Source organism: Neoarthrinium moseri (genome assembly GCF_022829205.1).
Source record: "Neoarthrinium moseri strain CBS 164.80 chromosome Unknown scaffold59_Wmoseri_CBS_16480, whole genome shotgun sequence".
In the NCBI taxonomy this organism is placed as follows: domain Eukaryota; kingdom Fungi; phylum Ascomycota; class Sordariomycetes; order Amphisphaeriales; family Apiosporaceae; genus Neoarthrinium; species Neoarthrinium moseri.
The window spans coordinates 64,502-79,141 of NW_026055173.1; the positions used below are offsets into that span (position 1 = coordinate 64,502).

A 14,640-nucleotide genomic window follows, 5' to 3' on the forward strand; every position below is an offset into this window, starting at 1 on the left:
AGACCTCCTTTTGAGTCTTAGTGAATATCTGTATACAACTCCATATCACACCTAAGAAGATCCAGGACTTGTCTCTTCAAGACGGGCACAAAATGCAGGGGCAACGTAGAGACAAAATAGGCTATATAAGGAGCTTGAATCTCCTTCAAAGACCGGTTTCTCCTCTTCGTCAGAAGAATCAATCAAGCCTTCGTTTAATAAGCTCAACCAAGATCAGACACTTCAAACCCGGCCCAAACCTCTTTCAAGATGTTCTCCAAGTCAATTCTTAACGCCCTCCTCCTCGCCCTCCCGGCCCTGGCGTCCGCTGTCGCATTGCCGGCCCAGCTGAAGGTGCCCGAGATCAGCAAGCGCATCGATGCCTGCTCCAACTACCATCCCATGGTACGTCTTGAGACTTATGGCCCCGTCTCCCCCTTCCATTTCTGGGGGTAAACATCGCGCAGAAAGCTGACTCCGCCTCGTGACTTGCACCTTTCAGACCCTCGGCCGTCTCGTGCTGCACAACAGCGCTCCGATCGCAGCATACGTCCGCTGGAGCTATACTGACACGTCGACCTGGGCCGTGCTCCCCGGCGGCGACGTGCTGGCCGGCGCCGAGCACACCTACACGCGCAACGGCGACCTCAGCGTCATCCAGCGCAACCGCCAGTTTTATCTGCAGGTTTGCGACGACACCAACGTCATCGGCTATGACTGTGTGAATGTCGAGGGTTACTTTGTGAGTTTCTATTCTTACACTCTTTTGGGAAATAACGCCCTAGTTTGCCTTGCAGTGTATAGTGAGAAATGGCGGGCAACATTGCATCTCGGTTCAGAAAACAACCAAGTACTGACTCCATACCATTACTGACGCATCGAATTGTTAGAACATCCCCGCCAACCCCAATCCCTCTTGGGAGGCCAAGATCACAGTCGAGGACGAAGGGCTCATCTCCTTCGATCCCGTCTGCGACGTCACCGGACCTGTTTAAGATGCGCATGACCTGATTATTGGTTCTGCCGGCTCATGAGGGGAGGGAAAATTAAAGCAGTGGTTGCTCAAGGAAAGAAGACGCGAGTTTCTTTGTTCTACATTCTGTTATCAGGGCCTTTGTCTGGTTTGTCTTTCACTTCACAAAGCTCTGGCACCTAGCACAACGATGGAAGTTCTCTGTGTAGTGGCCATCGCCCTTAGTCTTTCGTTATGTTGTGAGTTGCTGGTTTTCTGTTATCAGATACATCACTTTTCTATCAAGTTGTTTGCGCTACGTGCTAGATGAAATGTGAAGTTGACCTTCGAAGCCAAAACTACTGTAGTACCGCAGTAGTAAGGCAAAATGATAGTATGTGGTATCGCTTCCTAATTTTAACCCTGCAAATATAACAAATTGCGTTCTAGGCACACGGTAAAGTATTTCAGTACTGTGGGCTTTGCGACTGGATAAAGCCAATGATATCCTGTTCCCAGTTGTCACTCTAGCTGGAAAGCCATGCCAACTGAACATTGCCATTGTCTGGACAAGTCCTCTGATGTCACCGAAGCCGACCAAGTGAATGTTTACAAGTTCTTATCGGTTTGTTCTGTCGCAGCACTACTTGAGCAGATAGCATCCGCATGCCTTGGGAACAACCAAGACTGCAATGGAATGCCTGATAACACTTACAATGCAAACAAGACTCTGCTTCTTTTCCGACTCTCCAGAGAACAAAGGAGGCGACTGATACTTCAAGCGACGGACCGCTGTAACAGCCTGTATGCTCGAAATTATGTTGTCCAATACTACTGATCTAACAAACCCATGGTTTAGAAAGAAGACATTTGACTTCTCTGTCCAACAAGAAGCTTGTTCATGACATGTTGTTCAAGTCCCGTAGTATATAAAGACTTGGGCTGCTTCCGGAGAAAAATAAAACCCCCCCAAAAAACTCTTGGTACTCCCGCTACAAACAGAACATCCATTACATACAGGTACACAAGCACTCTCCAAATAGCACTCCGAATACTCCATCAATTCCTCCCTTTCACCATGAACGAACTATGTAAGATGGTTCTTCTCGGCTTTTTTGGGATCATCGGCCTCGTTTTGGACTGGCACCTGGCCCGTTGGCTTGCCCAACCCTTTCGCCGGCGCTTTTCCGTATATTTCTTAATGGATTGGCGGCCCAGAGGCGCCTAGGTAGTGGTAATATGATCACGACTCTCCAAATGGAGATCCGTGGTTCTGTGAGAGACGACGTGTTTCTCGAGGAAAGTTCTGATAAGTACCTATGTAGGTTCCGTCACGGTTACGTGACTTCACTTTTGGCATATGGTCCGCTACAGTAGTATTTCAGTGGTTCAATGTTTCCCAGCGCTGTGGAGGAACCTTTCCCTCCCAGCGCAACAGTATCGCATGTTTCGCCCTTGTTTCTCTCCTTGTGAAAAAAAAGACATAGCGTCAGCAAAATAACTAATAAATAAGCCACGCCACCAACAAAGACCATTCTTCAAACAGTATTGCGTGACAAAGCTTCTTTTTTTGTGCGGCTGGCGATCCTAGGCGTAGATGCTGGCGGTTTAAATGCAAATGCGGACCAGTAATTGACGTGAATGCGCAGGGGAGTAGAAGGAAGGCGGGGAAATGAGGACCAGCGGGCCAGCTCTCTCTTCAGGAAATCATAGTCCAGAACCGCCAGCTGATAGCTGCAAGTTACTATAAAAAGGTAAGTACATTCCACACTAATATGGATCCTTGTCGGCCACCTGTTGTACCTACGGTACCCCGTCCAAAGGTCTGTGAACAACCCTTGTTTTTTCGAGCTTCTCGTCCACTTGTTATGGGTCCAATGTCTTCCACCTTCGCGCACTTAGGCTGTGACTGCCTCACATACGTATGGTTCTCGAGCTTCTCTCCCTTGTTATATCGATCGCCTGTGAACCAACGTCAGCTTGTGCAGATTCAAAGACTCCTACCAAGCTTGCCTGGCTGAGCAACCACCGAGCACCGTAGATAAAGCCATGCGCCTTATCAACGCGGAAACATTTGCGAGTTCAGTGGCGACTGCCATGAGAAGTACGCCATCCTATCTCATACATGGGGAGAAGAAGAATGCAGTCTTCAGGATATGTCTAAGCCCGATGTCCGCTACCGTAAGGGATATGAGAAAATCGTCTTGTCCTGCCGACAGGCTTGTCGGGACGGAGTTGCTTGGATCTGGGTAGATACGTGGGTTCTCTAAGTTGACGGCAGCTGGCGGCACCTTATTAAGTTATCTAGGTGTTGTATTGACAAGACAAGTACGGCAGAACTGTCAGAGGCCATCAACTCCATGTTCCGCTGGTACAGGCAGTCCTACATCTGCTACGCATACCTCGCCGATGTGCATCATCTTGACCAGCTCGAAGGCAGCCGGTGGTTCACTCGAGGCTGGACGTTACAAGAGCTAATTGCGCCTCTAAATGTTCGTTTCTACTCGTCGGATTGGAACGAATTGGGCTCTAAGAAGGACCAGGACCTCCGTAGTCGCTTGGGTATTATCACCAACATTGAGTCTCACGTTTTGGAGACAGGTACGTTAAGTCATGTTTGCGTCGCCAGGCGAATGTCATGGGCATCCAAACGAGAGACAACAAGACTAGAGGATCAAGCATACTCACTTATGGGTATATTTGACGTCAACATGCCGCTTATCTACGGCGAGGGCGCCAAAGCGTTTCGACGACTTCAGGAGGAAATCATCAAGAATTCTGACGACCAATCTTTGTTCGCTTGGGGTATACCATCTCCGTTGGGTGACGTTGGCCAGTTTTCCAGATCGCCAAAAGCGTCCATACCCCCAACGCATGGCTTGCTGGCGGACTCGCCCGGAGATTTCGCCAATAGCCATCAAGTCTTGAGAGTGCCATTCGCTTATAGGAACGCGCCTTTGGTCGAGGTCAGAAATGGAGTACGATTCGAGGCACCTGTCTTTGAAAAGGGGTCAGATCGGTTCGTCGTACTTGCCTGCGCAATCCGTGGCGCGAAAACAGCCCTGATTGGTATTCCCTTCCGCGACTGGAATCCGGCGTACAGCGCTCGCCATGACACTGCCGTGCTCATCTCCTCCCGACAGTCACTACAGAGCACCGAAAATACCGTTTTTCACTTCAAGGAGAAGGCCCAAGAGGAGCTTCTTCCATTGAACACCTTACAAATCCTGCGTCTACCTGATTCCCGAGACCATAATGATCCATTTTTCCTCGACGAAATATACTGTCTCCGAGACTGCACGTATTTTCGAGAGCAGCACTCAATATCATTCTCGGTGGGTTGGAGCGGTCCGATAGCTGCGCTTTTCTTCTCGCCGAATCCACGGTACCAGGACGACGTAGGGAAAGGCAAGAAAGAGGCGGCTCCTGAACGCATCCACGAACGTTGCTTGTTTATCTCTTTCTCCGTTGTACTCGGAAGGGACACCGAGCCCTGGGCTGCATTCGTGCCTTTGATGCGAGAAGACCACGCCGAGGAGGATTCCGCCAGATTTGCTCTGCAGGACGCAGAGAACGTGGAACGCTGCATGACCAAGAGCCAGCTCAAATCTCATTTGTACCAGGGTGGCGAAGGGTTGTCCTTTCTCAGGAGAGGCGAGGGCATGACGCAACGCAGTCTCCAACTCTGGAAAGCACGAAATACCCAGCGGCACAACCGATACATGAGGGCCGTGCTGCATGTGCAGTTGCACGAGGGGTCGGCCAACTTCTTTGAGAGGTGTATTTTTGCCTCCATTGGCCTCACGACCCTCGGGAACTGGGATGCAGACGTCGCATTCGGAACGAAGTCCGGGAGCCTCTGGAAGGAGACGGTGCCAGACTGGCGGTTTCTGGATACCACATCGTGGTTCACTGAAACATCTCACCCGTACCCTCGATCAATGTTGGCCATTCCGCAAGATGGAACTCAAGGTAGAAGCTAGAGGCAACAAAGATTCCTGTAGTGCATTTGGACAAATAGAACATCATATACGCTTGAAACGCAAAGCAAGTGTCGTGGAATGTAAACAAATTCCTTGATACAACTGGCACGCGAAGTTTTGCCCAAATACCAAGTTGCGATGTACGGCGAAAGGTGTTGTAGTTTCAAGTACGCGTTTTACCCTTGTGAACACTATAGGAGTAACATGCGGCGTTTCTAGACTCCAGAAGAAAAAAAAGGAGTCGGGAAAGCAAAGGAAAAGCAAAGAAAAAGGTTCAACAGTTGCGACAATACTTTGACGTAGGTCTTCGTTGGTAGCTAGAGTGGCCACCGAGTGTCGTTCCTGGCGTTTGCTATTTGACAAAAGGCTATAGAACGGGCCAACGTGGAAGAAGTTCGTTGTTCGAAAGCCTGCTTGCTCACGATGCACTTATGTCTTCATCTCTCACTGTTTCATCCTTTAAATTTCTAGTAGAGCAGTGATCAAAACCGCGGGCCTGGATAGATCTTTTTCGACGTTTAACGAACACTTGAGAGGCCGGAAGTGTAGAAGAAAATGTCGACTAGGGATGTAGTCATTGGTTATCCGTTGTATTGTGTCGATTATGGACTGAGTGGTACCCCCATCCGCGAATCAAAACCGATCGTATAGCGCACGCCATGTTACAGTACTGCCAGGCTTATCTCTTCCAGCGATTTATGATGCACATGGAAAGCATGGGTTCGCTTTCCTTACTATAACGAGAATGGCAAGATTGACGTCGGCTGTCGGCATGAAAGTAATGAGTGATTTACAACCTAGCCACCAACAATACCGACGTCACGATAGGAAAAAAGAAGAAGAGAAAAAACCGCATCTGCCAATGCGGTCTAACACTATCGGTAGCAAGGATTATGACTAGTATTGCTGACGACGAGCAATTGCGTTGTAGAACCTGATTGCTAAGATTAGACCCCACACAATACCGGTAATCAATTGCCCTTGTCACCTTGTCATCCACGGGGAAGTGATGGGTCTGCCGGGTTCGGTATGGCAATTGGAATAGATGGTACGGGAAGCCCCGGTCGCCGCCTTGGGGAAAATGGTACAAGTAGTAGACGACATGCATCTCTTGCACCGGCATCTCTATCCCGGTAACTCGCGGTAACACAGCGAAGTAGCAGTCTACTCCCGTCTCTAGCTCCCCTGAACACCCGGCGCCCAAACCCAATACCAACCCGGCAAGATGAAGTTCTCGAGCACGTTGCAGACTACGGTCGTCTGGCTTGTGACCGGGAGCATCTCACACGTCCATGCGACCCCGGCGACCCTCCGCGCCCGCAACTGCACGACCCCGAGCAACACCACGGCGCCGGTGCTGCTCCGTCACTGGCCACCGGCTGCCGCCGCAGCACTTGGCGCCATGATCACTCGGAACGCACACCAGGGGAACTATGCCGTGTTCGATATGGACAACACCTCGTACCGGTACGACCTGGAGGAGTCGCTGATCCCGTACCTGGAGAGTCTAGGCGTGCTTACACGCGATATGCTCGATCCGTCTCTGCGCCTGATCCCCTTCAAGGACACGGCTAACTACACTGAGTCGCTGTACAGCTACTATTTGCGGCTCTGCGACATGGATGACCTTCTGTGCTACCCCTGGGCCGCGCAGGTGTGGAGCGGCTTGACGCTGCGCGAGCTCAAGGGCCACGTCGATGATCTCATGGCGCTCAACACAACCATCCCGGTGCACTACTGGAGCGGCGACGCCGTCGTCGACGACAGTGTTTCGCCGCCGCGCGTATTCCGTGCCCAAGCTGAACTGTACAACGTCCTCATGGCCCATGGCATCGCCGTCTACGTTGTGTCGGCCGCTTCCGAGGAGCTGGTGCGCTTCGTGGCCAGCGACCCGCGCTACGGGTACAACGTGCCGCCGCAAAATGTGCTGGGCGTCAGCTCTTTCCTGCGCAACTCGACGGACGGGTCCTTAACCACAGCGCGCCGGCAGGTCGCCGATGGCACCTACGACCCGGACCGCAATCTCGACCTCGTCTTCGGGCCATACCTCAATACGCCCGCCACCTGGTTCGCTGGCAAGTGGGCTGCTATCCTCACCTACATTGACGAGTGGAAGCGCCCCGTCCTCGCCGCCGGTGATACTCCTGGCAGCGACACCTACATGCTGTTCCACGGCGTCGACGTCGCCAAGGGCGGTATTCACCTCTGGGTTAACCGCAAAGACGCATACTTTGACGAGCTCCAGGACATGATTGCCCAAGCCGCTCGCGGACAGGCTGAGAACGGCCGCGAGGTTACGGCCGACAAGAACTGGGTCGTTGTAAAGCCTGCGGATATTCTGTAACGTTTTGGGATAATACAATGACGGGATGGGGAGAAAAACAGGTAAGAGAACGGAGTACCGCAAAGCTAGCCTGAAAACAGAGAATATTATAAACCATAATCAACATGTAATTATACTATTGACCTAGTGTAACATTTCTTCGCTTCTAACGTACAGGCATGCAACTCACAGCCACGAGCTCAGCTGTTGCCCTTTTCTGTACTACAAGTGGCAAGACAGATGCCGCAGTACGAGCTCAAACTTGGCCTGTACTTGCAAAATGACAAGTGCTTATACAATGCTTTGATCCCAACCTGCCTGCGTCATTTCGCCAATTTCTCGAGTCCACTACCCACGACAGCTCCAGCATCCTACATTCCATTAGTATTCACAGTATCAGGGAGAATTACAAGCTCACCATGGCTGACTGCGGTACTGCCGTGGATGTAGTGCTCAATTGAACCCTGTCAGCATAACTGCCGAACCAAAATCGGCCGGAAGTTCGTTTCGTGATCTCATCTGCGACTGCTAGAGCATATTCCATAGTGTCCATTCTGGGCATGCCACCATTGCCCTGTGCCCTGCTAGCAATCGCATATTCAATCTCCTTATAAAGCGACTGAGCCGAAAATGCAAAATCCTCAATATATGTCTGCCCCAAGGATTTCACTCCTCCTGTGACAACTTTGAGCACGCTGACCCCGAAGGGAGCCAGCTCGAGTCGGAGAGTGTCAGCCACAATCTCGATTGACTTCTTAGATGCCGCATAAGTTCCTGTGATTTACCTATTAGCTCCTAAGGAGGGCCTCTAGAATATGAAGAGGCAACTTGACGAGTGCACTTACCCATAAATGGGATATTCAGGTATCCACGTAGACGTGATATACGCGGCCATACCTCCGGCTTTGATGAGCAAAGGTGCAAAAGCTTGAGTGAGAGCGATTGGCCCCTATAGGTTTATGTCAAAGAGCTCTTTGACCTGATCCAGATTTTCGTCTAAAATAGGTATGAAATGATTACGTCCCGCATTGCTAATGAAGCAGTTCAAAGTCCCACCAGTCTGCTGAGAGACTGTTTCGACAACCACCTTCATGTGGTCTGACTTGACAACATCAAGGGTAAGCAACGTGACGTTGGACAGACAATTGAGCTTAGACATCTTGGAAACATCGCGTGCCGTAGCAAACACGTGGAACCCGCGTTGTTGGAAGATAAGTGCTAATGCTGACCCGATGCCGCCATCGCTGCATCCTGTGATGAGAACAGTCTGGGTGGAGCTCATGATGATAGGAGATAGTCAAATTTGTGGTACAGAGAATTTGGGTTCCAGAGGGGCGGAGGGATAAAGATGCTAGCACTTGTGAGGGGGGTCCATAACACCAAAGCGCTGCAAGGGATCGGTCCAGGTGTATGGCTCGCCTGCTGGAAATGATCTGATGTACATGTGGAAGTGTAGCGTTACTAAGTCAGATTGCAGATCACCAGAATGAGCAAGGGCTCTTCCTCAAGCAAGGCATCGTCTACGTGGTACTACTTCAGGTGATTGTACAATATCATGTGATGAACAAACTGGGCATCTCGGATAGCTGCATTCCCATTGTTGACATGATACACATTGGCTCAGCAATCACTCGCATCAAGAACGGGTCTAAGGTCGGCCACCTGACGGCTCGTGGATTGTGACATCTAAACAAGAAATTCCTCCTTTAGCCAATGCTTCATCACTACATGTCCCTCTGAAAAAGACGGCTTTTCGGTCCTAACAATGATCGCCGCGTGGCTATGTCGGTGCTTATGAATCCACACGGGATACTTGCGCCAGCCAAGTTTGTCTAGGGAGCGGATCATGTCGAACTGTTCAGGCGCCAGCGCCAGTGTCGGCCACTGGGGATGCGATTGCCGGCGCTCCAAGGTCAAGGTGCGTCGTTCACGCTCGTCCAGTTCGGCATCGTCGTCATCGTCCGAAGGTGCCAGAAACTCCTGGTGCTGCGAACTGTTTATATTCTCGTAGACGTCCTCAACAGCCTCGCGCAACTCCTTGATCATAATGGGCACGCGGTAATTCTCGACTTGAATCCCGGCAAGGCCTTTTTCGTGTAATTTGATTCGACGAGAACTAAAGAAGTTTTGGAATACGGAATTGACGAGGAAACCGACAATGCCGACGGGAATAAAAACCACCAGAAACAAAGCTATTGGCGCATTCCTTATGTACCACAAGCTGGATTCCTTGACTGATGCAAAGGTAGCAGGGCTCATTTTGGGTGTCCGCGGTGAAATGGGGTTTTGGGGATCGAGAATCACGTCTTCGTAACCCTCGACATAATTGGCCTTGATCCGGTCCATGTTGGTGTAAGGGTCCGCCTTGGCGATGCCAGTCGTGTAGTAGACCGCACTTCTGTCGTTAACTATATTGGTGTAGAGAGTTCGGCGCTTAAACCTGGCCAATGAAGACATGAAAATCGAGTTTGGGTCTGCCAGAATTGCAAGTAGTGGCTTCCCGGTTCCCCTGAAGTCGTCGATGGTGAAGAGTTGGCGGCCAGACATGGAGAGAGTTCTGGCACCCAAGACATTCCAAACGTGGTTATGCCATCCTCGTAAGGGCGACCGCACACCTAGATGTGGCGAAGCAAAAGTGGTGAAGTTCTGGGTCGTCAGTGTGAGCGTCGAACGGCCGCAGGCTACTGCAGTAAACATACCATAGGCTCAACTTCATCCAGCACTCCTTTCGCGCCAAGCAACCCGACCGCATAGCGAGCAACCAGCCCGCCGAGGGAGTATCCCACCACGCTCAGCTTTGTGATTTTGCCCCCTTTGCGCTTGATGGCCTCGAGTTCTTCCTCGATCTCCAGACACACGCGCTCGCCGCCCCGCTCGATTCCATCGTAGGTGAAACTGCCAGTGTTGCGCTTTGCGACGAGCAGATAGAGCTTATCGGCTGGATGTTCGGCTCGTAGGGCTTTTGCGACGGACTTCATGTGGCTGGGGTTGCCCCATAACTGCGAATAAAAGTCTGGAGTCAGTCAAGACGTCTGTCAGTACTTTGGGGAAGTTGAGTGGAAGTTGCGCAGCCCGTACCCCATGGACGAGGACACAGAGGTGGTCCGCCTCGGGACCTCCGCCGTTATATTCCATAACTTCTTGGTCGCTCAGGTAGCCGAGACAGGTCAATAGAAGCGGTAAAAGTGGCAGCAAGGTGACAACAGATAACGAGGCGTTTGAAGAGAGCCTGTATGACCCAGGGGTAGTTCTTCTAACTTGTCTGGCATACGACAGACCAAGGCGCGCGCCACGAGTCCTTAAATCGCATTCGCATAAAACCGCCCCCGGACGGAATTAGGCACAGTTCGGGGCCCGGAGGTTTGGGAGGGCCGCTACTAGCTGCAGCAACTCTATTTCTGGAGCGCTGTAAGGCAGGGTTTCGGGAGTGCTGACGACACCCTGCAGCCTGTTGAAGAATAAGTTACCAGTACCGTAATAGATGCGACTACCCATGTAGAGAATTGTGTCCCTGGAGCTAGAGAGGATGACTTCCATTGATTATCGCTATCTTGCCCTTCCCTTCCGCTTATATATGTACCATAGGCATCATTCAGGGGAGAAGATAAGAAAGTCCCACTTGGCTTTGTCCTGATAACCTTAGCCACCAAGGTCCAGTACTCAACTTAGATACGTAGACGTGCAAGACGAAGCTCTTCCGGCCACCTACGCCCGAAAGGATGTAACTTATGCCTCAGCGACGCTGTTGACGTGAATCGCTTGAGGCTAGAAGGTCTTGATCTACCTTATTCTGCGACATATTGTGTTAGTTAGCCTGTACCTAGGTAATCTGACTGAGTCGTCAACACTCATCCTCCACTTCAACACGCAATGGTCGCTGCTGATGCGGTCAGGTATTGCTCCCATTAGCTGACCTCGAGCTCAGCCGCATACTTGCGAGGATGGCTGGGGGCGCACAATATTCAGAGTAAGGCAACCGAATTAGCTGACCGATTGCCGACCCCAACGTCCAATTTTGCTGAGGCTTTGATCATCGGCATTCAAGGCGGTTGGTGCAATGCCTCACAGAAGTTATTATTGTTGACATAATTGCGTTGGTGACCTGTGGATTTACGCAAGCTAGTCCCCAGCCAAGGACAATTGCTGGGTGAGCACTGTGCCCAGACAGTATCTCTACCGTGCGGTCCAAGGCATCAGTGATCACTGGACTGTGCTTGCCGCCATCCGCTACAGACGCGTGCACGGTTGCAGCTAAAGCAAGTTGACACTCAACGTCAACGATCACCAGCAATTGCCATCTGGGAAAATTGCACCGTTTGCGCAATTTCAAGATGGTCATCTAAGCTCCCAGGACCGCGGACTCCTTCCTTGTTCACCATTAGATGCCCCGCAGTGTTTCCATTTTCACCGCATTCGCATCAGAGTCCTCCCTCACTACGGGGCGCTTTGAGCCGTGAGTATCAGGGTAAAACAACTACCCATGAACTTTTCTCTTTACACATTCGTAGCCGTTATCACCACATTCGTTCTCATCATGGCAGCATCTCTTGGCATTCTGAAGAGCTTGCCCTGCCCCGCGGGCAAGAACTGTACTGCTTTTCAGTGCCTCTTCAAGCACGACGGAGATGACGCAACTGCTCCAGTCTCGAGCACAGAAACCCCTGCGCTGGAGAAGAATATCACAGCCATTGAGGAACGTGACAGCCCACGGAAGCGGCTGAAATTGACACCTAACTCACCGGTCGCAAGTTCGACCACACCCGAGCAGTCAGGATCAAGCTCTGTCGGGTCACAGGCCCTACCACGGGACAAGACGCAAGGCAAAGCAGAAGGCACGGCGGCCAAGGCGTCTACCATGAAGCCTATCTCCCCTCCCACAGTCCAGAGAAAGACTACTGCTTCGGGCAGAGCAGCGTCCAGACTTGATGGTGCCTCACTGCCTGGAAAAGGAAAAGCCACTAGTTCTGCTTCATCGCAGAAGTCACCCAACGTAGCTGCCGCCGACAAAACGCCAAAGAAGCCGGAGACGCTCAATCCACGGCACCTGAAGAAGGCTCCTGCTAAACACGACATGCGCTACCAGTTGGTGAAGCTGCTTCATGCCCAATATGAGCGCCTCAACAATGAGCTCAAGAAGGTAGCCCATGATGACGAGACCAAGCTGATCATGTCTGAGCAAGAACTTATCGTTAAGGCTCTGGACGATGAGCAGGAAGTTGCCATCAAGAAACCAGCCATATATGGCAACGTGTTGAAAAACCGACTTTCGACATACAGGAAGTTATCCGTCGACCAATGGAAGATGGAAAGAGCCGCAGCTGTAAAAGAAGCCTCAAGCGAAACATCTCCATCCCAGGAGGCGCATAAGATTATTGAGACAGGATTGAGCGTAGAGCAAGAAGTCGACTTCCTTCATCGACTGTCCACTCCTCTTTCGGGCTTGGAGCGCTTTGGCTACATTTCAACGATACCCAAAGATGAAGACGTTGAAAAGGCAAAGAAAGCAGTCGAAGCCTCGGGAAACATCGAGGTCTGTGACAGATGTGGGCGCAGATTCACGGTGTTCCCTGGCCGGAGGGAATCTGATGGCGCATTGACATCTGGTGGATCATGTGTTCACCATCCTGGCAAAAGCTACTTCACCTATAAGGCTCCTGGTGATCCGACACCATCGTCCAAAAAATGGCGATGCTGTGACCAAACTATGGGCGACACAGAAGGTTGTGTCACTGGGAATAGTCACGTCTTTAAGACCACCGATCCTAACCGACTCGCTACTGTCCTCAATTTTGCGGAGACCCCTCTCAATCCCGATGTCCCAGAGGGTCGAGCTGTCGGCTTCGACTGCGAGATGGGGTACACCGTCTACGGCATGGAGCTAATTCGCCTGACTGCGGTCTCTTGGCCTAGTGGCGAAGAGCTGCTCGACATTCTTGTCTATCCTGTAGGCGAGTATATTGATCTCAACACCCGCTACTCCGGAGTGCGACCTGAGGACATGGCTGAAGCGGAACGGTGGAAGCCTGGCGATGACCCCCATCCCACTCTTCTTCCATCCGAGGATGCCTCGCAGCCCCCTCGACGAAAGCTCAAGATTGTTCCATCGCCCAGAGATGCGCGAGACCTCCTTTTCAGTCTCATCTCTCCGGATACGCCTCTTGTCGGCCATGGTCTGGAGAATGACCTCAACGCCATGCGTATCATTCACCCAGTCATTGTCGACACAATCTTACTGTTCCCACATAAGCGCGGCCTACCAGCTCGGAACAGTTTGAAGTGGCTGATGGAAAGCCTGCTGGATCGCAAGATCCAGATTGAATCCGATGACGAAAACCACATCAAAGGTCATGACAGCGCAGAGGATGCCAGGGCAGCTGGTGAACTTGTGAGATTGAAGGTCAGGGACGAGTGGAAGAACTTGCAAATGAAGGGATGGAACATGGGCCCCGATGGCTCACTCCAGCCTCCGGATGATTCGTGGACTGTGGTTGGTGGTAAGAAGACCAAGCGACTAGGTCAATAGATCAAGATCTCAAGATTGCCTGTGCTGTGCACTTCTAGGACAAGTTGCCCGTAATGACATCAGAAACTACATGGTTGATAGACAGCAATGGCCCGCACCAATGGTACTACTGTAAGAAGAACTCAGCGGAGCCCAGTACCCTCGAGGTTCATCGCCTACATTATAAGCGACTCCAAGTGAAGTAACCTCCAATATGTGCGTGGTGTATATACGTGCTGGTTATGATTAGACCAATAACTAGGTCACTACAGCGCGGAGCTGCCTATATTGAAATATGTGCCCAACCCTGCTCCATGTCTAAACCAGCCAGCCCTCCTGCCGCCGGAATGCGTCCTCCCATTTTTCTCCTTCCCCTCTCGTAAACTCCTTGGCGTCCTCGACATCCGCAGCACCAAAGTTGCCGTGCAGGTGTGGGCACTCCTCACCGTTCTCATACGTCACCTTATCCGCAAAGGTGAAGCGCAGCTTCAGGACCCAGAGGCTGCTGGCCGACTGGAAGAAGAGGCCGGCCGTTGTGGGGATCTGGAACACTGTGTGAGCGAGCGACTGCCCCAGGTTCGCCGTACGAGAGCTCGAGGGCCCCGAAACTTACCTGGCTCGCGATGCTGAGGTGCACAAAGCCGTCCGTCTTGTCCAGGTCCGACATGGGGTATTCATCGGGGATGGGCGACGGCGGCGCCGTGGGGATGATCTTGTAGACGTACGTGCGCTGCGAAGAGGGGGCCATGGTGAGGGATTTGCGTGAGTCGGCTCCGGGTGAGACAATTTCACAGGGCAATTTGAAATAAGAGATCAGGCAATGTAGTGTTGGCTGTTAGGTGCCTCTCGGTTTGACGATGTGGAATTGTGTGTGGTCTGTGATTCTCGCTGTCAGCTGCCA

The 14,640-nt window shown here is 51.6% G+C and overlaps 7 protein-coding genes across 7 annotated transcripts; 4 read left to right on the plus strand and 3 right to left on the minus strand.

Moving 5' to 3' along the window:
* Nucleotides 1-249: 249 nt before the first annotated feature.
* Nucleotides 250-974, plus strand: JN550_010805 (uncharacterized protein; the record flags this gene model as incomplete). The annotated part of the gene is made up of 3 exons (XM_049309100.1): nt 250-384; nt 482-721; nt 870-974. The coding sequence occupies 3 exons, from the start codon at nt 250-252 to the stop codon at nt 972-974; spliced, it is 480 nt and encodes a 159-aa protein (XP_049167195.1).
* Nucleotides 975-3,291: 2,317 nt separating this feature from the next.
* On the plus strand, nt 3,292-4,914 carry JN550_010806 (uncharacterized protein; the record flags this gene model as incomplete). The annotated part of the gene is made up of 1 exon (XM_049309101.1): nt 3,292-4,914. The coding sequence occupies one exon, from the start codon at nt 3,292-3,294 to the stop codon at nt 4,912-4,914; it is 1,623 nt and encodes a 540-aa protein (XP_049167196.1).
* Nucleotides 4,915-6,139: 1,225 nt separating this feature from the next.
* On the plus strand, nt 6,140-7,258 carry JN550_010807 (uncharacterized protein; the record flags this gene model as incomplete). Its single annotated transcript, XM_049309102.1, has 1 exon — nt 6,140-7,258. The coding sequence occupies one exon, from the start codon at nt 6,140-6,142 to the stop codon at nt 7,256-7,258; it is 1,119 nt and encodes a 372-aa protein (XP_049167197.1).
* A 302-nt stretch (nt 7,259-7,560) lies between these two features.
* JN550_010808 (uncharacterized protein) lies at nt 7,561-8,519 on the minus strand (the record flags this gene model as incomplete). Its single annotated transcript, XM_049309103.1, has 4 exons — nt 7,561-7,608; nt 7,656-8,011; nt 8,135-8,186; nt 8,310-8,519. The coding sequence occupies 4 exons, from the start codon at nt 8,517-8,519 to the stop codon at nt 7,561-7,563; spliced, it is 666 nt and encodes a 221-aa protein (XP_049167198.1).
* Nucleotides 8,520-8,923: 404 nt separating this feature from the next.
* Nucleotides 8,924-10,372, minus strand: JN550_010809 (uncharacterized protein; the record flags this gene model as incomplete). The annotated part of the gene is made up of 3 exons (XM_049309104.1): nt 8,924-9,883; nt 9,937-10,236; nt 10,316-10,372. 3 exons carry the CDS (start codon nt 10,370-10,372, stop codon nt 8,924-8,926), a joined length of 1,317 nt encoding a protein of 438 aa, XP_049167199.1.
* Nucleotides 10,373-11,771: 1,399 nt separating this feature from the next.
* On the plus strand, nt 11,772-13,760 carry JN550_010810 (uncharacterized protein; the record flags this gene model as incomplete). Its single annotated transcript, XM_049309105.1, has 1 exon — nt 11,772-13,760. One exon carries the CDS (start codon nt 11,772-11,774, stop codon nt 13,758-13,760), a length of 1,989 nt encoding a protein of 662 aa, XP_049167200.1.
* A 297-nt stretch (nt 13,761-14,057) lies between these two features.
* JN550_010811 (uncharacterized protein) lies at nt 14,058-14,487 on the minus strand (the record flags this gene model as incomplete). The annotated part of the gene is made up of 2 exons (XM_049309106.1): nt 14,058-14,282; nt 14,353-14,487. 2 exons carry the CDS (start codon nt 14,485-14,487, stop codon nt 14,058-14,060), a joined length of 360 nt encoding a protein of 119 aa, XP_049167201.1.
* Between the last annotated feature and the right edge of the window lie 153 nt (nt 14,488-14,640).